Consider the following 25,862-nt stretch of genomic DNA (forward strand, 5'->3'; position numbering starts at 1 on the left):
CCATCCCTGCCTTTGAGGAACTTTATTATAGGCTGTAGTGTAGATACTTAGATCTGCTGCCTCAAATTCCAGTCTATCACTCTATTTGAAGAACTTAGAAAGCTAAAATTTATATTTCTCAGACTCCCTTGCCACCCAAATTTTAGGTACAAATAAGGTCTCCCAAATAGATGCACTTATGGGAAATAAAAAAAAGATGTGCAAGTAAAATGAAGTGAAATGTTCCTGCTGCAGTAGCCATGTGTAAGCAAGATGTCACAATGTGCTTGTGGCATCCAGCCTCTTCACATGGGCTTCATGGTGGTGGTGGCAGCAGAAACAGGGTCCAATTGTCAGCTTCCCATCCCAGCTACGTTGAATAGTGTACAATGAATAGCCTATAGTCAGAATAGGCTAGTCTTATACTGCAGTAACCAGCAATCCTCAAAATCACAGTGGCTTACTGCAAGAAATTTTGTTTCTCACTGACAAACAACAAAAAGTTTACTGCATGCACAGCAAAGGAGACCATCGACAAAATGAAAAAACAAACAAACAAAAAAGAATCATACAACTCAATAGCAAACAAACCCAAAAAATCCAATTAAGAGGAAATGAATAGACATTTTCCCAGAAAAGACATAGAGATGACCAATGGGTACATGAATGCTCAACATTGCTAATAACCAGGGAAATACAAACAAAACCATAATGAGATATCACCTCACACCTGTTAGAATGGCTAGTATCAAAAAAATCAGAAATAACAAGTGCCGGGAAGGATGTGAAGAAAAGGAAACACCTGTGCACTGTTGGTGAGAATGAAAATTGGTGCAGCCACTATGAAAAACAGTATGGAGATTCCTCCAAAAATTAAATATAGAGCTACTGTACGATCCAGAAATCCCATATCTGGGTATATATCTGAAGGAAACACAATGATGATCCCCCAAAACTATCTGTATTCCCGGGGTGTCTGGGAGGCTCAGTCAGTTAAGTATCTAACTCTTGATTTCTGTTCAGGTCACAATCTCACATTTCATGAGATCAAGCCCCACATCAGGCTGCATGCTGACAGTGTAGAGCCTGCTTGAGATTCTCTCTCCGTTTCTGTCCTTCCCTGCTGTCTGTCTGTCTGTCTCTCTCTCTCTCCCTCTCTCTCAACAGATAAACATTAAAATATATTATCTGCACTCCCATGTTCATCATACCATTATTTACAATAGCCAACTCATGGAAATAAACTAAGTGTCCATCAATAGCTGAATATATAAAGAAATGTGGTACATTTATACAATAATGTCTTATTTAGCCATAAAAAAGGACACCTGCCACTTGCAACAACACGGATGGACTTGAGTACACTGTGCTAAGTGAAAAAAGTCAGACACAAGAAGATAAATACTGTATGATCTCACTTATATGTGGAATCCAAAAAACAAAAATGACAACAACAACAAAAACAAATTCATAGATACAGACAACAGACTGCCAGAGGTGTGAGGAGAGGGGAAGGCAAAACAGGTGTAGGGGGCCAAAAGTTAAGCTTCCAGCTATAAGATAAATAAGTTCTGAGATGTAATATATAGCATAGTGAGTGTAGTTAATACTGTACTGTGTATTTAAAAGTTGCTAAGAGAGTAGATCTTAAAGTTCTCATCACAAGAAAACAAATCTGTAACTGTGAAATATTTGGTGTTAACCAAACTTAAGGTAATCACTTCATAATATATACCTATATCAAATCATTATATTATACATCTTTGACTAATCTAATGTTATGTCAATTATATCTCAATAAAACTAGGGGTGAAACTTTAGGTGTGGTGACTTGTTCTTCTCGTGCTGACTCAGTGGTCTGGGCTGCTTCAATCTTGTGGCTACTACATTTTAATCCAAGATTTCCCTTATGACTATTGTGGCAGGAAAGAAAACGTCTAGAAAACTGTTCAAGGGCTTTTCACAGCCTCATTCTGGAAGTGACACATTACTTCTCACATTTTATTGGCTAGAGCGAGTCACATGGCCCCACCTAACTGCAAGAGGGTCAGGAAATGTAATCTTCATATGCCCAGGAAGCAAAGGAGAATCAGGTATTAGTGAACGCTAGCAATGTTTTTTTTAAAAATATTTTTTATTTATTTCTAGGAGAGAGAGAAACAGCGTGAGCAGGGGAGGGTCAGAGAGAGAGGGAGATACAGACTCTGAAATAGGCTCCAGGCTCCGAGCTGGCAGTCAGCACAGAGCCCGACGTGGGGCTCGAACCCATGAACCGCGAGATCATGACCTAAGCGAAAGTCGGACGCTTAACCGACTAAGCCACCCAGGCGCCCCTAGCAATGTTTACTATAAATGATGTGAGCTTGAATTCATATCATTAGTCTGTTGAATTCCATTCCTCCAGTCCTTTCAAGGGTTTGAAGCGCTGAATTACCTAACTGATATAGTTTTGTTTTTGGAAATGTGTAGAGTGGTTTCAGGTTCCGATGGTGAGCCCAGACTGAATCAGGTATGGGCTGGTAGCTTTCTGTCCCCTCATCTCTGACTTCTCTCTACCCTTCTGTGTTCTACTCTGGGCCTTAGGAGGCCATCCTCTATGAACTGCATCTTCCAAGTTCCTTTGCCCTCTGACTTTGGATCCTGGGAGGTACAGCAGGAGCTCAGAGGCAGGAAATGAAAGAGGTCAGGATACTTATCCCCCCCTAATTTCAACTCCCCACCAATCTGTGGGCCTTTTATCCTGCACTCAGTAAAGATTCCTTTCATTGAAGTTTCCTTATGTAAAAATTTGAGTATGATATCTGTTTCTTGCCTGGACTTTGATTCATAAAAGGTGTTTAATAATCACACCATGAATCAAAAAGAGAGTGCTACTAGACTCTCTCCCTCCAGCTGGAGATCTTTATAAACTGCAAACCAAAATATGTCATTCCTCTGTGTTAAAACATCTATGGCTGGCTATTATATCCCTGTCACCACACCCCACTCTAAGTTGCGGCCAGACTAAACTACTTTCAGTTCCCCCTGCAACATGGTCTCTCTTCCTCTGAGCCTTTGCACATACAGTACCTTCTTCCTGGAAACTGCTCCCTACCCCTCACACTCATCATTCAGACATCAGCATAAATGTCACTTACCCCAGAAACTCTTTCATAAACCTACTTACGCTAGTTAGAGGTTATTATGTGCTCCCAAGGCAGCCTCTCTTCCCCAGCACGCATAGATAGAACCCAATGTTACATCCTACTGCAACTGCCTGGGCCTTACCTGTGTCCTCCGGTAGACCGTAGCATATAGAACCAGAACAGCAACTCAGATCTCTAAGGCCTATTAAGGTGCTTGGTACATAACAGATTCTCAATAAATCTTAGATAGTACCCAAGTGTTATTGAAAAAGCTTGAACCCTCCTCCTCTACCTACTGTCCTGTCTCTTCTCATTCATTGACAGAAATCATAAAAAAATTTCAGTCACCCACTTCTCATTACTACCTTTCATTTACTTCCCAGACCATTTTAATCTTATTTTGCCACCACCTTTTAAGGGGACTTCTCTTGCCAATAGTACCAATGACTTGACCTCTCAGATCTTCAATAGATTCTTTTCAGTCTAAATCCTCTAGGAATGCTCTGCAGGACTTTCTGGAAATTCCCTCCTCTGTTCTGCAGGAATCATGGATCTCTCTCTCTCTCTCTCATTATTCTGTTTGCCTATCTATGCTATCCTCCATTCATTTATAAGTCCGTGTGTCTTGTTCATTTCTTTAAAAAAATTTTTTTAATGTTTATTCATTTTTGAGAGACAGGATGCAGAGAGAGGGAGACACAGAATCCAAAGCAGGCTCCAGACTCCAAGGTGTCAGCACAGAGCCCGATGCAGGGCTCGAACTCCCAAACCATAAGATTGTGACCTGAGCCAAAGTCAGAGGCTTAACCGACTGAGCCACCCAGGTGCCCCTGTTCATTTCTATCTCTAGTCCCAAGCATAGTGCCTAGCACACAGTAGGTCTTAATAACTATAAATGTTAAATGATCAAAGCTCTTGGTTTTCAGGTCATCTCTCTTGATCTCCTCTTTTTCTGACTGTCTCAGGCACCTTCTTCCATATACCCAAGAAATGTTGCTCAGAGTAACTCATTTTTATCCACCTCTGGGGCTTCAGCCATCAGAGAAAATACTCTAAATCTCACATGTTTTCAATCTTAAACTTTCACCTGAGCTAAGGCTCCCCTTCTCGCCCTGAATATCTCACAGGCAATTCAAATAAAGGCTCAGAATCTCTTCCATTCCCAGCCTGCCCTCCTCCTGCTTCCAAAACTCAACCAGTGGAATTAACATGCATCTAATTGTCCAGATTACAAACCCCAAAGACCCCTTAACTCTTCCCACTGCCATTCCTCCCTTGCCATGCTGGGCAGCTAGCTTTATCCACTACAAAACCTTCAGCCCCTAACTCCTGTACTCTGCCTCTAGGTCTTCTATTTCTTCCACCCTGAACAGAGGCAAATCTTTGGGTCAGCTTCACCAAGGTGTTTCCTCTTCTGAGTTCTAGACAAATTGCTTCTTCATTCTGAACAAATACAACTTGATGCTAGATTTCGTTTTTAATAAGTGTCTCTCACTAGGTTGTAAAATTCTTGAGGTCAGGTTTTTGGTGTTTTGATCACTGGTTCTAGACAATGACTGACATCCTAGGCAATTAAAAACTATTTTATACAGGAGCACCTGGGTGGCTCAGTTAAGTGTCTGACTTTGGCTCAGGGCATGATCTCACAGTTTGTGGGTTCAAGCCCCGCGTCAGGCTCTGTGCTGACAGCTAGCTCAGAGCCTGGAGCCTGCTTCAGATTCTGTGTCTCCCTCTCTCTGACCCTCCCCTGCTCACACTGTCTCTCTCTCTCTCTCTCAGAAATAATAAAAAACATTAAGAATTTTTTTTAAAAAACTTTTATATAAATGAATGCATGAATAAATGAGTGAACTGGGAATGAGAAGCTCTTCAATTACAGCTTTCAGAGATTAGTGGGAGGGAATATTTGAGTTGAAAGGACAATTCAGTTTGAAAACACTAACTTTATGTGATCAAGTAGGCAAATACATTGTAACAACATATATATGCCTATGGAAAGAAGGTAATTGCTATGCATCTAGGGAACTTTATTTGCAGGCTTTTCAGGTCTCTGTTATGGACAGCCACATTTTAAAAGGGAAGATATTTTTTAACCCCTCCTATACTCTTTTATCCTCGGGAACAGGAATTAAAATATAAATAAGACCGGGCACCTGGGTGGCTCGGTTGAGCGTCTGACTTCCACCAAGGTCATGATCTCACAGTTCCTGAGTTCCAGTCCCCATGTCAGGCTCTGTGTTGACAGCTTGGTGTCTGGAGCCTGCTTCTGATTCTGTGTCACTTCCTCTGTCTCTCCCCCCCCCCCGCCCCCCAACACACACACACACACACACACACACACCCCTAATGTGTTCCTCTCTCTAAAATAAATAAAAAACTTTAAATAAGTAAGTATAAATAAGAGAAAACGCCCACCGCAGTAGTGCCTGGGCACTTTGTATGCCTTCAACACGCTTTAATCCCTTTCCTTTTTCTTACCTTGTCCTTATATTAGAAGCCTCCTGGCTTTAGAATACCTAAAGGAAATTTTAGTTTTAGAATTTCAATTTGATTAAAGTAACGTCGTGGAGATTCTGATTAATCCTATTAACCCATGACTCAAACCCATGAGAGAAGGGGAAAAAATCACTGGAGGGGGAGGGGAGGAAGGAGGCGAAGCAAAAACTGAAAGAAGGCTGAGGGGAAGCTGTAGAAGGAAGCTCCATTTTGGTTGGGTTTTGTCTTTTTTTAACCCCAGAGAGGCGTGACGCTCTAACTGCCGTCGTGGGTCAGTTTCCCGGAGAAGCGCCCGCCCGCCCCGAATTTCCTCGCCCGCCCTCCCGCTTCCGCCCCGCGGTGCGATGCTGGCCGCAGCCGCTGGGGGCGCCACGGGCCCCGCGGCGCGGAGGCGGCGGCGGCAACGGCAGTCCTCAGGTCTTCGCCTCCCCCGGCTCTCAGACGGGCGGCGGCAGCGGCGAGCTGCACACCGAAAAGGCGCCCACCGCCCAGGCGAGCTGCAGCACGATCGCTCCTCGCGGGCGGGCGGGGTCCGCGCCGCCGCGCTCCGGCCCGGGCTGCCGCGAGAGGCGGCGGCGGCGGCGGCGGCGGCCCCTGCCCCGGCTCCAGCCGGCCCGCGGCGCCCCCCGGCCGCGCCCCCGCGCGCAGCTCGCGGCCCCGGCCTTGGGGCTGCGCGGGCCCGGGGCTCCGGCGAGCTGAGGCGGCGGCGCCGGCCCGCGCGCCCCTTGGGGCCGCCCCCGCATCCCGCTCGCCGGCGTCTGGCTCTCATGATGATGAAGAAGAAGAAGTTTAAGTTTAAGGTGGACTTTGAGCTCGAAGAGCTCTCCTCGGTGCCCTTCGTCAACGGGGTCCTATTCTGCAAGATGCGGCTGCTGGACGGCGGCAGCTTCACCGCCGAGTCCCCCAGGTAACGCGCCCTCGGCGCCTCGCGAGCCGCTCCGCCTGTCCCGAGGGGGTTTGCTTGATGGGCAGCTTGTCTTTCCTTGGCCCGTTTGCTTCAGGGGGAAGGCCAGCCTCGTGAGCTCCTCTTCCTCCGGGGACCAAGTCTGAAATCAGTCAGGAGTTATCGATCTGCACAGAGTGCTTCGCAAATGGGTCCATCTCAGCTGGGCTTGGCTCCTGCTCTCCTGATTCCAGATGGTTCCTGGTATCTACTCTTCCCTCCTAAATTATCTAGGAATGGGTGCAGTGGCCAGAAGGGAGAGAATGCTTCTGGTTTCTCGTAAGACGTTTCCATATTTGTGAAATGCAAAGTGGAATTTGAACTGTTGTTGAAACAGAAACAGAAATAACCCGAACTGCTTGCCGTTCCAAGAGCCCTCGCTCTGCACAGAAACCTGTGCTTAGCATTAACTCCTTTTCTCTTGTTGCTTACTCGGGACTCAGGAGCCCAGGATGTGGCTAGGGTAGGCCTGATCAGGCTTGACTTGACTTGAGTCAAGGGTTCCCTGAGTCTGTGCCTCATCGGAGAGATGCGTCTCCAGTTACGCGCTTAACACTCACCGAATTACCAGACTTGAGGTGGCGGCTGGTGGCTCTCAGTGCGAAGGACTTAGAACCAGGAGAGCCCAGACCAGCGCTTTTTTTTTTTTAAATATTTTTATTTATTTCTAGGAGAGAGAGAGACAGCGTGAGTAGGGGAGGGTCAGAGAGAGAGGGAGTGACAGACTCTGAAACAGGCTCCAGGCTCTGAGCTGGCAGTCAGCACAGAGCCCGACGCGGGGCTCGAACCCATGAACCGCGAGATCATGACCTGAGCGAAAGTCGGACGCTTAACCGACTAAGCCACCCAGGCGCCCCTAGACCAGCGCTCTTTTTGAATTGAGCCCCAGGGGACCCTCAGGGAGAGTCGTTGGCAGGTGGCCAACCGAAGTCAGGGGTGATAGTGTTCCTTGGGTAGGTTGGCAGATTACGCTAAGGTAAGTGTTCTTAAGAAAATAGGAAATTTACAAAATTTTAAAAAATGAACTTTTAAGTTCCTGACGTCAAGGAAAGAGGTTAACAATTAGTGCCTACTTTGCCTAAATTTACTGTTCATGGACTTTATGTTTACCGTAAAAAAATATTCTCCTTTCTTTGCTCTATCATCCCTATTAATGGAAAGAGCATAAGATAAATAGGTTGTGAAATTAGGGCCAGAAAATTGTCTACAGTGGCAACACTGAAGCCTGTAGAAGCCAGAAAATGTAATGGCTAATTGGCCAAAGCCGAGGATTTATAAAGCGTTATTGACTCTCAGAATCAAGAAACAGCCAAGGATACTTTTTAAAATTAAATAGTGGTGACAAGTCTTTTGCAGCTATTCAGCTATTAATTACACTGCAATCATTTTTAACACACTGGTAAGTGTAACTTAAAATGGTGTAACAACTATTCTACCAGCTCCTAGAGTGTTGAAAAACCAAAGCCAATTCTTGAATGTCCCGTAGGTACAAATGACTGTCTTACCCTGGATCTTATCCAGTTTGCTGCAGGGTCACATGCCCCACTAATGGCTGTTAGACCAGTTCTTCTGGGCCAGTGATGACACCTGGTGGTCAGGGTACTACTACTCTCTTAATTCTCCTGAGTTGGCTTGCTACTGACAAATCAGTTCAAATCAGTTCAAATCAGTGTTGCAGGCAATCACTTATTCAGCAAATACATGTAAGTTGAGTCCTTTAAGCTTATTACCTTATATCATTCTCAAAGCAAACCTATGCTGTAGAGTTTCCCATTTCGTGGGTGAATAAGCTGAGACTCAGAAAGGTTAACTTTCCCAAGGCCCCCACATCTGGTAAGTGAAATGCCAAGATCCTGATACAGGTCTGTCTGATTTCAAGCAGATTGATGCCGCAGGAAGGAGTAAAGTGTGCTGTGCTGAATAGGGAACTTCCTGATGGTTTTAACAAGCAAGGGGTATAATTTGATTTCTAATTTGCAAGAGTTGGAAAGGAAAAAGCAGAGTATCCTGGGTTAAACATACCCCCTTCTCTTCCAACAAAAATGTGACCTTAATAAAAATCAGTAGGGTTGAGAATAGTGCTCTGTGTGGCCAAACAAACAAAAACCCCTAGTTTGGAGTGAAATGATTCTTAAGGAGCCTGTGCCTTGTTAGGTGGAGGTAGTTGGTGTAAAGCTAAGAACAAGGATTTAGAATGAGGCAGATCTGTCCCTAAATCCTTACTCCACCGTGGTTAACCTGGGTAGGTTACTCAGCCTCTCAAAGATTCTAAGTATAAAATAGAAACCATCACTGGCATATGGGGTTATTGTGAGGATTTAGTTAGATGATGTACTGAAAACAGCTACCACAGTGCTGTAGCACCCAATTGATGTTTAAAGAGAAGACCAGGAGCTTGTCTGAGAGGGCTTGATTCCTTTAGGTGTTGATACTTAATTCCTTTATCCTGACAATTACAAAAGTATTGGTTTGAAGAAGATATCTTAGGGACACCTGGGTGGCTCAGACAGTTAAGTGTCTGACTTCGACTCAGGTCATGATCTCACCATCTATGAATTCAAGCCCCATGTCAGGCTCTGTGCTAACAGCTCAGAACCTGGAGCCTGCTTCAGATTCTGTCTGTCTGTCTCTCTCTCTCTCTCCTCTCTCTCTCCGCCTCTCTCTGCCATTCCCCCTTCACGTTCTGTCTCTCTCTCTCAAAAATAAACATTATAAAAAATTGAAAAAGATACCTTATTCTACAAGGTGGGGAGGGGGGGAGGAGAAAACCTGAAATACCTAAAGGATGTGAATTATTTTTAAATTGCCTAACTTTTAATTATTGGGTGCCAGGCTAGGCATTGCATCTCTAATTAAATGCTAGAATTTAATTTTTAAAAATAACTTTATGTGCCCCCTATAAATCAAATATGGGTAACACTATAACATTTCTCCCATTAAAAAATATGAAATTAACTACATAGAAAAGGGATAACATAGCAGGCTCAGGACTACTTTTCTTAGAAAGGCCTGCTTACAATGTTTTTGCTGGTATCAGGGAATTGAATGGTCACCAGTTCCCCAACGCTGATAAAAACTTTAGAGTGGCTCACTGTGCCTAGACTACAAACAATGTGATTTACGCTGAATACTTTCTAGGAGTCTGGAATTTTGGTCTGTGCCAGGGGAAGGGTGTCTATATGACCAGTCACGAAATGAGCTTCCTTGGTAGACAGATGTGTTACCACAATTTGATTCCGGAGTAACTGTGTTCTGGGTGACTCCAGAAACTTGCCCTTGGTTTCCCAGGAACTTTGGTCCATGGACCTTTTTCCCTTTCCTGATTCTGCTTTGTGTCCTTTCACTATAATAAATCTTAGACATGAGTATGACTATATGCTGAGTCCTATGAGTCTTCCCAGTGGATCACTCAACCTGGGGATGTTCTTGGAGACCCCTGATACATGAATGTACATAAAATAATAATTCATCTTTTAGAAGCCTTAGCAAACTATAAATATATTTGGCTTTATACAACTTTATACAACTTTATACAGATCATTCATTGCTCACCAAATATTGAGCATTTACCAGGTTTCTAGCTGTGTATGAGGGGCTCTGAGAAGCACAACAAATAAAAATGCCCATAAGTGAATTAGCTCTACTTAATGAAATTAGATCATAGATGTATAATTGCTTGCCAGTAGGAGACAGTATGATTTAGTGCCTAATCAATGGGTGAGACCGTATATGAGTGTTGTTGAAATTCTGCAGGTAGAGAATTTATTTGCAGCTGAAAACCATATTGACTTTTCAGTTGAGCATGCCAGGGGGATGAATTTGCATTGACAAAGAAGTGAGGGCTAGAGGGCAGCTTGAGCAGGTCATCAGTAGGAGCTGGTGATAGATCAGCCTGATTGCAGAGAGAGTTCACACTGGACAGAAGCAAAGATAAAGACTTGGAATACTATTACAAAGAGTTTGCTTTCCACTGCTCATAGGATAGAAGTCAGTTTGAGATTCTTGCACCAAGTTGTAATGTGATTAAAGTGGCATTGAAGCTGGCTAGTGGGCTGATGCTTGTCAGATTCAAGTGGGGATAGACTAGAAGTGGGGAGACAAAGTAGGAGTCTGCTAAAATAACCCAGGAAGGAGCTAATAAGAACCTAAACTTAGAAGTTTTTTTATATAAGTGACTGATAAAATGATAATACTATGACAGATGCACTTATGACATGACAAAGAAGTCCAGAAGAATCTGTTTCATTCTGTTTTGTTGAGGTATATTGTGGTATATTTGAGGTATACTTGTTGATAGTATACTGTGAGGGAGGATATGAAGAGGTAGGTTATATGTTTAACACACTACATTGAGGTGACAGTGAGCCTGATAAGCAAGCAGCTAGAGACATATTTATTGTAGATTTCTTAGATTCTGTTCTATTGCAAATAAGGTTGCTTACTAGAATTTCCTTACACCGTTTACACTCTTAAAGATTAGTAGTGGAAATTAACTTTAGAAGGATCCAGTTTCTCCTGGGAAAGTGTGTTTAGTGAAGAGGTTAGAAATAATATAAAGACTAGAATGTGTTTATTTGTGATAAATGTTATTAAAATTGTCAGATTTTACATGATAGTAAATAAAACATTCAAAAAATACTTTGTATGATTACAGTAGTCTAATAAACTGAAACCAAATTATTGCCTAATAAAATATTTTTGAACCTTTCAAAAAGACAGAAAATTACATTATTTAAATCTTTTAAGAGCATGCTTCCTTTGTAAAAAGCATTTAAATCTCTTGAGGTTTCTTAAGACTGTCAGAACAGATTTCATTTCTAGTCTGTATTAATAAAGGAATAGGAAGAAAATTTTCCTATATTTTTAGGATTCCCAAGTTTGCCATATTTTGTTCATCTTTTTTCTTTTGTGCTCAAAAGAGCACATCTTTTTTCTTTTGTGCTAAGTATCACATGAACTTGTGGCAGAAAACCATGTGAATTCAGGGAGTATCCGGGAAGCTAATGAGCACATCTGTGTATTAGATCTTTTACTTTGTAAACAAGCTGAAGGAATTTCTTCTCTTTGGCCAGAATATATCCTCATGTTTTCAAGATTTTAGCTCACTCACTTTGTGTACTTATTTTTAGCAATTTTTTTCCTTATTGCAAAAGTGATATAGATTCTTATGAAAATTTTAGAAAATAGAAGGGTGCCTAGGTGGCTCATTCTGTTGAACATCCTACTTTGGCTCAGGCCATGATCTCAGCTCATGGTTGGGTTTTTGGGTTCGAGTCCCTTGGGCTTTGCATCAGCAGTGCAGAACCTGATTAGGATTCTCTCTCTCTCTCTCTCAAAAATAAAAAACATTTTTAAAACTTTTTTTAAACTTAGAAAATAGAAAAGCAAAACAGAAAGAACAAAAATTGCATATAAAGGGCCAACTAGAAATAATCGCTGTTCTATTTTGGTATTTCATATGGGGTCTTTATTGATACACACACACACACACACACACACATCACATCACATACTTTTTAAAAATCCAAAATAGTATCATAATGTACTTAATATGTTTTTCCCTTAATGTGTCTTCCCATATTATTACAGATTCAACTACAAAATAATTTTTTAATAGGTTGTATACCATCCCGTGATATGGGTCTCCATGGTTTATTGAACCATGCCTCTTTTGAAATAGTCTTTATTCTATGTTTTTTTAATGTTTTATTTATTTCTGAGAGAGAGAGAGAGACAGCATGAACAGAGGAAGGTCAGAGAGAGAGAGAGGGAGATACAGAATCTGAAACAGGCTCCAGGCTCAGAGCTAGCTGTCAGCACAGAGCCCGACGCGGGACTTGAACCAACGAACCTTGAGATCATGACCTGAGCTGACGTCAGACGCTTAACCAACTGAGCCACCCAGGGGCCCCTATTCTATTTTTTTTTTTTAGGTTTATTTATTTATTTTGAGAGATAGCGCAGGAGTGCGGGGGTGGGAGAGCCAAAGAGAGAGAGAATCCCACACCATCACCACAGAGCCCCATGTGGGATTGTTACCTGAGCCGAAACCAAGAGTCAGATGCTTTACTGACTGAGCCACCCAGGTACTCCTGTATGCTATCTTTTTAATTAATACTTTTATGAATACACTACAGTGAGCATCATTAAAGCCAAATTTTGAGCACATCTATTATTATTTTTTAGGACTAGTACTTAGAAATGGAATTATTGAATCAAAGGGCATGCATATTTCAAATGCCCTTGATAAATTATTATCAACTTGCCCTTCAGTACATTAAGTTGACTTTTTAAGATAAAAAATTACTAATGATTAGCAAATATAAAAAATAACCAGTATTAGAAAACGCTATTTGACCATATGGCACAGAATTCTTTTTTTTTTCATATATAATTCACATATATATCATATTAGTTTCAGGTGTACAACATAGGGATTTGACATTTGTATACATTGCAAAGTGGTCACCACAATAAGTCTAATTACCATCTGTCACCTTACAAAGTTAATATTCTATTATTGACTATATTTCCCATGCTATACACGATCTCCCCATGACTTATTTATTTTATTAACTGGAAGTTTGTACTTCTGAATCTCCTTCACCCATTTCATACCCTCCCAACCCTTTCTCTGTGGCAGCCACCAGTCTCTTCCCTGTATTTATGAGTCTGAGTTTTGTTTTGTTTTTTTAGATTCAAAATGTAAGTTAAATCATAGGGAATTTGTCTTTCTTTGCCAGACTTATTTCATTTATTATAATACAAGATCCATCTAGGTTGTCACAGATGGCAAGAAATCATTCTTCTTTATGATTGAATAATATTCCATTACATATGTATACCATATCTTTATGCATTCATCCATCAGTGGACACATAGGTTGTTTCCATTATCTTGGCTATAGTAAATAATGCTGTGGTGAATATAGGGGTGCATATATCTTTTTGAATTAATATTTTTGCTTTCTTCAGATAGCCAGTAGTAAAATTGCTGCATCATATTATGGCTCTATGTTTAATTTTTTAAAGACTCTCCATACTGATTTCCATAGTGGCCACACCCATTTACATGCCCACCAGTAGTGCCCAAGGGTTCCCTTTTCTTCACATCCTCCCTAATACTTGTTATTTCTTGTCTTTTTGATAATAGCTATTCTGACAGGTGTAAAGTGGTATCTCATTGTGGTTTTGATTTGCATTTCCCAGATGATACGTGATGTTGAGCATCTTTTCATGTGCCTGTTAGCCATCTGTATGTCTTCTGTAGAAAAATGTCTATTTAAATCCTCTGCCTATTTTTTTAAGTTTTTAAAAAATTCCAGTTAGATAGCATATAGTGTATTATTAGTTTCAGGTATACAACAAAGTGATTCTGCACTTCCATACAACGCTTGGTGCTTCTCAAAACAAGTGCACTCCTTAATCCCCATCACCTATTAAACACATCTCCCCCACCCACCTTCCCTCTGGTAACCATCAGTTGGTTCTCTATAATTAAGAGTCTGTTTCTTGGTTTGCCTCTCTTTTTTTTTCTCTTTGCTCATTTGTTTTGTTTCTTAAATTCCGTATATGAGTGAAATCATACAGTATTTGTTTTTTTCTCACTTATTTTGCTTAGGACATGACTCTCTAGCTCCATCCATGTCCTTGCAAATGACAATGTTTCATTCTAGATATGTCTCTTGAAGCAAAGGAAACAAAAGCAAAAATAAACTATTGGGACTTAATCAAAATAAAAACTCTGCACAGCAAAGGAAACAATCAGCAAGACTAAAAGGCAACCTACAGAATGGGAGAAGATATTTGCAAATGACATATCTGATGAAGGGTTAGTGTCCAAAATATATAAGAAACTTAAGAAACTCAACACCCAAAGAACAAATAATCCAATTAAAAAATGGACAGATGACATGGAACAGACATTTCTCCAAAGAAGACATGCAGATAGCCAACAGATGCATGAAAAGATGCTCAACATCACTAATTATCAGGGATATACAGATCAAAACTACAATGAGATATCACCACATGCCTGTCAGAATGGCTAAAATCAACAACACAAGAAACAACAGGTGTTGGTCAGGATGTGGAGACCAATTTGCCCGTTGGTGAGAATGCAAACAGGTATAGTCATTGTGGAAATAAATATGGAGGTTCCTCAAAAAATTAAAAACAGAACTACCCTACAATCCAGCAGTTACACTACCAGGTATTTACTCAAAAAATACAAAAATACTAATTCAGAGGGATACATGCACCCTGATGTTTATAGCAGCAGTATCTACAATGTCCAAAGTATGGAAACAGCCCAAGTGTCCATTGACTGATGAATGGATAAAAAAGATGTGGTGTGGGGCGCCTGGGTAGCTCAGTCAGTTAAACATCCAACTTCGGCTCAGGTCATGATCTCACGGTTCATGGGTTCATCGCATCGGGCTCTGTGCTGACAGCTGGCTCAGAGCCTGGAGCCTGTTTCAGATTCTGTATCTCCCTCTCTCTCTGACCCTCCCCTGCTCACGCTGTCTTTCTCTCTCTCTCTCTCTCTCAAAATAAATAAAACATTAAAAATATTTTTAAAAAAAGATGTGGTATATGTGTGTATGCACACACACACACACACAGGAATATTACTCAGCTATGGAAAAAAATGAAATCTCTGCCTATTTTTTTAATCTTTAAAAAAAAGTTTTTAATGTTTATTTTTGAGAGAGCGCACAGGGAGGGGCAGAGATAGAGAAGGGGACAGAGGATCAAAGCCGGCTCTGTGCTAACAGTCAAGAGCCTGATGTGGGGCTTGAACTCATGAACCGTGAGATCCTGACCTGAGCCAAAGTCAGACCGTGAAACCAACTGAGCCTCCCAGACACCCCTCTCTGTCTATTTTTAATTGGATTGTTTGTCTTTTTATTACTGAGTTGTATGAATCCTTTATATATTGGATTTTAATCTCCTTATTGGTTATATGATGTTCAAATATCTTTTCCCATTCAGTAGGTTGCATTTTCGTTTTGTTGATCGTTTCCTTTGCTGTGCAAAAGTTTTTAATTAAGATTGTCCTGTTTGTTTATTTTTGCTTTGTTTCTTTTGCCTTTGGAGTCAGATCAAAAAACATCACTTAGATCAATGTAAAGAAGTTTACCACTTATGTTTTCTTCTAAGAGTTTTATGATTTCAGGTTTAACATTCAAGTCTTTAGTCCGTCCTAAGTTGATTTTTGTGTATGATATACAATAGTGGTTCAGTTCATTTTTTTGCATGTAGCTGTCCAGTTTTCCAAACACTGTTTATTGAAGTGATCATCCTTTCCCCATTGTATATTCTTGCCTCCTTTGTCCTAATATTATTTATTTATTTATTTATTTAGAGTGTAATTGAGGGAAGGACAGAGAGGACAGAGAGAGAGAGGAAGAGAGAATTCCAAGCAGCCTCTGCACTGTCAGCACAGAGCCTGATATGGGGCTTGAACTCATGAACTGTGAGATCATGACTTGAGCCAAAGTCAGAAGCTTAACTGACTGAGCCACCCAGGTAGCCCTCCTTTGTCCGAAATTAATTGAACGTATGTCAATTAATTAATGTCTCAGCATTATTTTAGCTATTCGGGGTCTTTTGTGGTTCCATACAAATTTTAGAATTATTGGTTTCAGTTCTGTGAAAAATGTATTTGGAATTTTAATAGGGATTACACTGAATCTGTAGATTGCTTTGGATAGTATGGACATTTAAACAATATTAATTGAGTCCATGAGCCTAGACTATCTTTCCACTTATTTATGTCAGTTTCTTTCATCAGTGTCTTATATTTTCATTTTTTAGGTCTCTTGCCTCTTGGTTAAATTTATTTCTAGGTAACTTATTCTTTTTTCTTTTTCTTCTTTCTTTTTTTTTCTTAGAGAGACAGAGAGAGAGTGTGTGTACAAAGGGGGATGGGAGTGGCAGAGAGGGAGAGAAAGGGAGAATCCCAAGTAGGCTCCACGCTCAGCATGGAGCCCAGGATGGGGCTCAATCCCACAACCCTGGGATCATGACCTGAGCCAAAATCAAGAGTTGGACACTCAACTGACTGAGCCACCCCCGTGCCCCTATTTTATTCTTTTTTATAGGATTGTAAATGGGATTATTCTTTTGATTTCTCTTTCTGCTACTTGGTGTATGGAAATACAACAGATTTTTGTATATTAATTTTGCATCCTGTGGCTTTACAGAATTCATTTATTAGTTCTGAATTTTGGTACAATTTTTAGTGCTTTCTATATGCAGTATCATGTCATCCACAAATAGTGTCATCTGCAAATGGTGACAGTTTCACTTCATTTCCAAAATGTATGCCTTTTATTCCATTTTCTTGCCTAATTGCTGTGGCCAAGTCTTCCAGTGATATGTTGAATAAAACTAGGGATAGTGGGCAGCCTTGTCATGTTCCTGATCTTAAAGGAAAAGCTTTTAGATTTTCACTGTTTAGTATATTAACTGTGGTTTTGTCACTTATGGCCTTTATTATGTTTAGGTACATTCCCTTTATACCCAGTTTGTTGAGGAGAGTTTTTATCTTGAGTGGATGTTGAATTTTGTCAAATCCTTTTTCTGCATTTATTGAGATGATCATATATTTTTTAATCTTTTATTTTGTTAATGTGATACATTATGTTGATTGATTTACAGGCGTTGAACCATCCATGCATCCCTGAAATAAATCCCATTTATTTAATCTTAGTATATGATCCTTTTAATGTATTGTTGAATTCAGTTTGCTCATATTTTGTATTTTTGCAGCTATGATCATTAGGGATATTGGCCTGTAATTCTTTTTTTGTGTGTGGTGTTGTGTCATTTTGATATCAGGGTACTACTGGCCTCAAAATGAGTTTAGAAGCTTTCCTTCTTCAATTTTTTTTTTTTAAGAGTTTGGGAAGGAGGCACTTGGGTGGCTCAGTTGGTTAAGCATAAGGTCATGATCTCATGGTTTGTGGGATCAAGCCCTGTGTTGGGCTCCTTGCTGATAGTGAGGAGCCTGCTTGGGACTCTCTCTCTCCCTCTCTCTACCCCTCCCCTGCTTGCTCTCTTTTTCTCTGTCTCTCTCCAAAAATAAATAAACTTTTAAAAAATAGTGTGTAAAGAGTCTGGGAAAGATAGATATTAATCTTTGAATTTCTAATAGAATTCATCAGTGAAACCATCTGGCCCTGGACTTTTGTTTGTTGAGAGGTTTTTGATTGTTGATTTGATCTCCTTAGTAGTAATCAGTATGTTCAGAGTTTCTGTTTCTTCATGATTCAGTCTTGGAAGATTGTAAATTTCTAGGAATTTATACATTTCTTCCATGCTGTCCAGTTTGTTGGCATAAAATTGTTCATCGTAGCCTCTTGTGGTCTTTCATACTTTTGTGTATTTCTGAGAAGTTGTAACTTCTTCCCTTTAATTTCTCTATTTGAGCCATCTTTCTTCATTCTCTTGGGGAAGCTAGCTAAAGGTTTGTCCATTTTACCTTTTCAAAGAACCAGCTCTTGGTTTCATTACCATTTGTCTTTTTAGTCTCTATTTATTTCCACTCTTATCTTTATTATTTCCTTCTTTCTATTAACTTTGGGCTTCATTTGTTCTTCTGTCTTATTTCTTTAGGTATAAAGTTAAATTGTTTATTTGAGATTTCTCTTATTTCTTGAGGTATTGCTATGAACTTTGTCTCTTAGAACGTCTTTTACCGTATCATATAGATTTTGGTATGTTGTATTTCTGCTTTTATTAGTCTTTAGATATTTTCTTACTTCTCCTTTGATTTAATCAGTGAGTTAGTAGTTGTTCAGTAATATGTTGTTTGATCTCCATGTGCCTATAGCTGTTTGAGTTTTTTTCTTGTGATTTCTAGTTTTATACCATTGTGGTCAGAAAAGATGAATGATATTATTTCAGTCCTCTTGAATTTATTGAGATTTGTTATGTGGCCTACAATGGGATTTGATCCTGGAGAATGTTTCCTAGGTACTTGAGAAGAATGTGTATTTGGATGCTTTTGGATGGAATATTCTGTATATGTCTGTTAAGTCCATCTGGTCTAACGTGTCATTTAAAGTTAACATTTCCTTATTGATAGTCCACCTAGGTAATCTATCCATTGACGTAAGTGGGGTGTTAAAATTCCATATTATTATTGTGTTCCTATCTATTGGCCCTTGAGGTCTTTCAGTATTTGGTTTAGATCTTTTGGTGCTTTCCGTTGGGTGCATTTATATTTATAAATGTATCTTTTTGCTGGATTGTGTCCTTAGTCATTCTTGTTTTAAATAGACTATTCTAAAGTCTATCTTGTCCAATATGAGTATAACTATACCAGCTTTCTTTTTGTTTCCACTTTCACGGAACATCTTTTTACATCCCTTCATTTCAGTCTGTGTGTGCCCTTCTGAACTGAATCTTTTGTAGGTAGTATATAGATGTGTCTTGTTTCTTAATCCATTCATCCACTCTACATCTCTTGATTGGAGAACTTAGTCCAGTTTACATTTAAAGCAGTTATTGGTAGACATGTACTTGTTACCATTTTGTTAAGTGTTTTCTGGTTGTTTTTGTAGTTACTCTCTTCCTTTCTTGTTCTTTCTCTTTTCCCTTGTGGCTTGATGACTTTCTTAGGGTTGCGTTTAGATTCCTTCCTTATTTTCTTTTGTGTATTTGCTATAAGTTCTTGCTTTGTGGTTACCATGAGGCTCACATATATCATCCTATGTATATAGCAGTCTACTTTAAGTTGAAATCAACTTAAATTTGAACACATTCCAAAACTCTACAGTTTTTATTCTCCCCTGACATACTCTATGCTTTTGGTGTCACTTTTTACATTTCTTTTTTATGTATCCCCTAACTAATTACTGTAGTTTTAAATTTTACCACTTTGGGGGCCCTTGGATGGCTCAGTTCGTTAAGCATCTGACTTTGGCTCAGGTCATGATCTCACGGTTCGTGGGTTCAAGCCCTGCTTTGGGCTCTGTGCTGACAGCTAGCTCAGAGCCTGGAGCCTGTTTTGGATTCTGTGTCTCCCTTTCTCTCTGACCCTCCCCTGCTCATGTTGTCTCTCCTTCTCTCTCAGATATAAATAAAACATTAAAAAAATTTTTTTAAATAAATTTTACTACTTTTGTCCTTTTGCTTTTTAGTAGCCTTATAAGTTATTAGTCTACTACCTTTGCTTATATTTACCTTTTCCAGTGAGGTTTTTACTTTTATATGTTTTCTTGTTATTAATTAATGCCATTTCTTTTCAGCTTAAAGAAGTAATATTTCTTTTAAGGCTATTTTAATAGTGATAGACTTCTTTAGATTTTGCTTGTCTAGAAAACTTTCTATATGTCTTTAAATCTAAATGATAACCTTGCTGGGTAGAGTATTCTTAGTTGGACGTATTTTTCCTTTCATCGCTTTGATATTTTGTGCTACGCCATTCTGACCTGCAGAGTTTCTGCTGATAGCCTCATGGGATGTCCTTTGTATACAACAATTTGTCTTTCTCTTCCTGCTTTTAAAATTCTCTCTTTAACTTTTGACATTTTAATCATAACGTGTCTTGGTAGCTGTCTTTGGGTTCATTTTATTTGGAACCGTCTGGGCCTCCTGGACCTGGACATCTGTTTCCTTTCCTAAGTTAGGGAAATTTGGGGCCATATTTCTTCAGGTAAGTTTTCTACCCCTTACTCTCTTTCTTCCACTTGTGGTACCCCAGAAATGTAAATGTTATTCCACTTGATGTTGTCCTAAATGTTCCTTAAATTATCTTCATTTATTAAATTCTTATTTCTGTTTGCTGTTCTGTCTGGGTGAGTTCCATTGCTTTATCTTCGCCCTCACTGATTACTAGTTCTACTTCACCACGTCTTCTGTTGAACCCCTCTGGTATATTTTTCAGTTCAACTGTTGTATTCTTCAGCTCCGTGACTTCTGTTTGGTACTTTTTAAATATATTTTCTATCTCTTTGTTGAAGTTCTTACTGTGTTCATTCTTTTCCTGAGTTTGTTGAGTCTTTATGATCATTACTTTGAATTTTTTATCAGGTACACTGCTTATCCCTGTATCATTAAGGCCTTTTCCTGAGGTTTTGTCTTGTTTTGTTATTTGGAACATGTTTCTTTGCTTCATTATTTTACTTGACTCTCTGTGTTTGTTTCTGTGTTATTAGGTGACACAGCTCCCTCTCTGTCTTGAAGGAGTTGGCATTGTGTAGGTGATAATCCTTCTCATTCAACTTTGCCCTAACCCTTGACTATCTGTCAAACCTTTGTGATTATCTAAGCCACCTGATTTATTGATATTCCCCGTTGAGGTTGTGCCAATACCCGTTAATAATCCAAGGGGAGGAATCTCATTTCAGACTGTTTGGAAGCCAGACCCTCAGGCAGGAGCTTTTAAAGTTTGCAAATATATACAGTCCTAATGAGCCACAATCATAATCTATATTAGCCTCCAGACCAGGAGATCTTGAGGTATCCCCCTGGGCAGCACTTGCAAACATTTGGGAAGGCGCGTTGAGCTGTAGCAAGGTCATTGGTATGCACATGGATGGTATTTTCCTGCTTACATTCCCTGGATCTTCCTCCTTAGGCTCTAGATGTATGGGAAACCTGAAGCCTATGCCTTGGGCTGAAGCTCCAGGCGAAGTAAATAGTCCTTTTTCACAAGAAGACTAAAGTTGTGTTTCAGTCTGCTGTCTTTGTAGTCTCCAGGTCATGATGGTCTGCCAAGAACTGTCTTTTGGACTGTTAATGGTCCTATAGAGCTCTGGAACACCAGTCCTCTTGACCAGCAGTGTCAGATAATCAACAGATGTCCCCTATATGGATTGCACATGCCCACTGGCTTTAGTAAAGGAGCTGGAAAGCAAAGGGGGTAGGACATGCTCCCCAGTTTTAGAAAAGCAGTGGGAAAATGTCTTAACCTCATGTGCTCATATGATTCAGCCGTGTAGTAAGTGCCTGGTCCATGCACATGCACTGGCTTTAGGCTTGGGAGTAGGAGGATGCCCCAACTACTCGCACTTGCCAGCCCCAGCCGGGGCAAGGAGGGGGTGGTGGTTTTGGAACAGCTGGTGCTGGCAGACTGTAGCCAGGGAGTGGGAGGACTCCACAACCGTGTGTGCTCTCTGGTCTCAGCAGGTGCCATGACTACTCACCCAACCCATCCTACCTAGCAAAGCCGTTACACATCCAAGGTCACCCACCTGTGCTAGTAGGCTGTGTGGAAAGTGCCACAGTGGTGTCTGCCAGTGCCTTCATATGTGGGAAGCATCTAAACTAGCCCCGATTCCTCCAGCCATTGCCCCCAGATCAGCAAATGAATATCCTTCACACAAAACCGCAGTTCTTTTCAAACTACTTTTTTTTCCCTGGGCCTCAGGGTGAGTGAGGCTATACACGAGCCCTCAGTTTCCTATAGCACTTCAGGACCCCCAGACATCAGTCCTGTTGGTTTCACAAGCCAGACATTTGGGGGTCTTGTCTTCATGGTCTGTATCCCAGGGGCTGCCGGGCCTGTTGTGGAGCACCAACCCCTGACACCTCCAGAAGAGTGCCTGTATGGTGAGCCCCCTCTCTCTTGTGTGTCACCACACCAAGGGCAGGCTTTTTATGAGACTGTGTCTCTGCCTCTCCTACCCATCTCGATGTGGTCCTTTTTTCTTTTGTTGTGGAGAGTACTTCATCTAGTTTTCAGATCTTTATCAGAGAGAAATGATCCATATGTAGCTCTAGATTTGATGTTTCTGTGGGAGGAGGTGAGTTCAGGATCTTCCTATGCTGCTATGTTGGACAATCCCTCACCCCCATCACAGAGGGTTTTTTTTAATTAATTTATTTTTTAATTCCAGTACAATTAACATACAGTGTTACATTAGTTTTAGGTGTACAATATAGTGATTCATCCATTCTATACACTGCTCAGTGCTCATCATGGTAAGTGTACTCTTCATCCCCTTCATCTATTTCACTTATCTTCCCACCCATCTCCCCTCTGGTAACCACTATTATGTTCTCTATAGTTAAGACTGGTTTTTTGTCTCTCTTTTTTTTTGTTTGTTTTGTTTCTTAAATGCCAGGAGTTAAATCATACAGTATTCCTCCAGTCTTTTTCTGATTGACTTATTTCACTTATTTCACATTACTCTCTAGAACCATCCATGATTTCATTCTTTTTTATAGCTGAATAATATTCCATCTATTGCATTCACCACATCTTCTTTATCCAGTCATCAGTCAGTGGACATTTGAGCTGCTTCTATAATTTGGTTATTGCAAATAATGCTGCAGTAAACCTAAAGGTCCGTTTATCCTTTCAAATTAGTGTTCTCCTATTCTTTGGGTAAATACCTAGTAGTGTGATAACTGTACCATATGATAGTTCTATTTTTAATTTTTTGAGGACCTCCTATGTTGTCTTCCATAGTGGCTGCACCAGTTTTCATTCCCACCAGCAGTGTGCAACACGAGGGTTCCTTTTACTCCATATCCTTGCCAATATTTGTTTCTTGTGTTTTTGATTTTAGCCATTCTGACAGGTGTGAAGTGATATCTCATTGTGATTTTGATTTGTGTTTCTCTGATGATAAGTGATATTGAGTATCTTTTCATATGTCTCTTGGCCATATGTATGTCTTTGGAAAAATGTCTTTTCATGTCCTCTGCCTATTTTAATTAGATTATTTGGGGGAGGAGTATTGAGTTGTATAAAGTTATTTATACACTCTGGATACTAACCCCTTATCAGATACATCATTTGCAAATTTCTTCTTCCTATTCTGTACATTGTCTTTTGTTTGGTTAATTTTTTTATCCTTTGCTGTGCAGAAGTTTTATTTTGATATAGTCTCAGTAGTTTATTTTTGGTTTTGTTTCCTTAGGAGACATGTCTAGAAAAATGTTGCTACAATCGATGTCAGGAAAATTACTGCCTGTACTCTCTTCTAGGATTTTTATGGTTTCAGGTCTCACATTTGGGTTTTTTAATCCATTTTGAGTTTATTTTTGTGTATGATGTAAGAAAGTGGTTCAATTTCATTCTTTTATATGTAGCTGTCCAGTTTTCCCAACACCATTAGTTGAAGAGTTTACCTTTCTCCCATTGCATATTCTTGTCTCCTTTGTCAAAGATTAATTGACAATAATTAATTAATCATGGGCTTACTTCTGGGTTCTCTATTCTGTTCCATTGATTTGTCTATTTTTGTGCCAGTACAATACTATTTTAATTGCTACTGCTTTATAGTATATCTTGCTATCTGGGATTGTGATTCCTCCAGTTTTGTTCTTCTTTTCAATATTACTTTGGCTATTCACAGTCTTTTGTGGTTCCGTACTAATGTTAGGATTATCTGTTCTAGTTCTGTGAAAAATGCTTTTGGTATTTTAATAGGGATTGCATTAAATCTGTAGATTGCTTTGTATAATTGGGATATTCTAACAATATTTTTTCTCTCAATCTGTGAGCATGGAATTTCTTTCCATTTGTGTCATTTTCAATTTCTTCTGTTGGTGTTTTATAATTTTTAAAGTACAAGTCTTTCACCTCCTTAGTTAAGTTTATTCCTAGGTATTTTATTTTGTTGAGTACAATTGTAGATGGGATTATTTTCTTAATTTATTTTCTGGTTCATTATCAGTGCATAGAAATGCAACAGATTTCTCTATATTTATTTTGTATCCTGCAACTGTAGTGAATTCATTTATCAGTTCTAGTAGTTTTTTGGTGGAATCTTTAGAATTTTCTATATAAAGTATCATGTCATCTGCAAATGGTGACATTTTACTTCTTCCTTACCAGTTTGGATGCCTTTTTATTTCTTTTTTCTTGTCTCATTGCTGTGGCTAGGACTTTCAGTACTATGTTGAATAAAAGTGGTGAAAGTGGACATCCTTGTCTTGATGCTGATCTTAGGAAAGCTTTCAGCTTTTCACCATTGAGCATGTGTCACAGAATTCTTTATATCCTGACCAGAAATAGGGCCATCTATTCACATTATTAAAATATTTCTCTATAGTATATTTATATATGATATATATAAATATATAGTATATTTCAACATAGTATTGTAATAATGACCACTAACATTTTTTAGTGCCTTTCTCATGTGCCAGAAACTTTTCTAAGCCTTTATATCCTCAAAATACCCTATATCCTCAAAATACCTCTAGCAGGAAGGTACTATTATTACATTTATTACCGTTGTCACTTTTGCTTATATCTGAGAAAACAGAACTGCAAAGAGGCACTGAAAGTTACAGTTAATAAGCAATAGAGCTAAGAGGTAGTTTGGTTTTAGGGTACACTCTTGATCACTAAATTTGGCTGTCTTTAAAATTTTGTTTTCTCATTTTTATGTTTTAACAAAATTGTAGGTAAATATATACGGTATGATTTTTTCTGAATGCCAGTCTCAGAAAACTGGTTCCAGTATGTGACACCACTAAGCAGGTCACTAGACCCGGCCCCCTCTAAATTTGCCCAAGATTATTGTATATCAAACACAAGAAACATAGTACTCATGCATATATGTTTCTTTTTTCAAGGTGTGATTTTCCAATACAAAGTCCTCAAAGTTCAAGTCTCAATACTGGATAGTTGTGCCTTATAAAAACATTATTACCATTTTAACCAGTAAGTTGATATTCACTATTGCATCACTAAGTCTTGCATAGTAAGCAGTTCATAAATATTTGTTGAAAGAATACAGATATTTGGAGAAAACATCTGTCGTGTCTTTGCTAAGGATGACAAATACACAGAGGTCTCCAAATTAAATATATAGAGAAATCATTTAAGGAAGTATATGCTGTTCTATGTACATAGCTTATAAAGAATTAATGCTCAATTTAAAGGTGTCAGCCTTTGAGGGATGCTATGAGAGATCCAAAAAAATGTGTTAAGATTCTGAGGAATCTTGAGTTATGTTACCAGTGGGGGACTAAGGTGAGAGTCAAGAGAGAAAATGATAGTCTTCAAATACTAAAACAACAACAACAAAAAAGTGTGTGTGTGTGTTTTACATTCTTAATTTTATTTAATTCTTATAAAATCCCTTTTATAGAGATGTTCCCTCCTATTGGGTTTGGATATATGTTAGATGCTATAACATCTATATTGAAAAATAAGAGGCTTAAAACATATAGAAGTTTGTTTTTCTCTCATATAAATTCCAAGCTGATGTGGTGGCTCTGCTCTGTCAAGTTGTCAGGGGCCCTGACTTTATCTTGTTGCTCTGTCATGCCAGGGTACTGTTCTCATCCACAGGGACTAAGTTGGTTCACCCCACATCCGAATTCTAGCCACTAGGAAAAAGGAAA

General features: G+C 39.5%; 1 protein-coding gene across 2 annotated transcripts in view; it reads left to right on the forward strand.

The window, feature by feature from the left end:
• Window positions 1-6,241: 6,241 nt before the first annotated feature.
• Window positions 6,242-25,862, forward strand: part of FAM102B (family with sequence similarity 102 member B) — an 81,225-nt gene continuing 61,604 nt past the window's right edge. For both annotated transcript variants that reach the window (XM_039254962.1, XM_039254963.1), the window contains exon 1: window positions 6,242-6,507. In XM_039254962.1, the coding sequence (XP_039110893.1) occupies window positions 6,368-6,507 (140 nt within the window). In that variant the 5' untranslated portion in view covers window positions 6,242-6,367. The remainder of the gene's footprint in view (window positions 6,508-25,862) is intronic.

The sequence above is a fragment of the Hyaena hyaena genome, unplaced genomic scaffold (genome assembly GCF_003009895.1).
Source record: "Hyaena hyaena isolate Hyena2069 unplaced genomic scaffold, ASM300989v1 scaffold_504, whole genome shotgun sequence".
NCBI classification, from domain to species: Eukaryota; Metazoa; Chordata; class Mammalia; order Carnivora; family Hyaenidae; genus Hyaena; species Hyaena hyaena.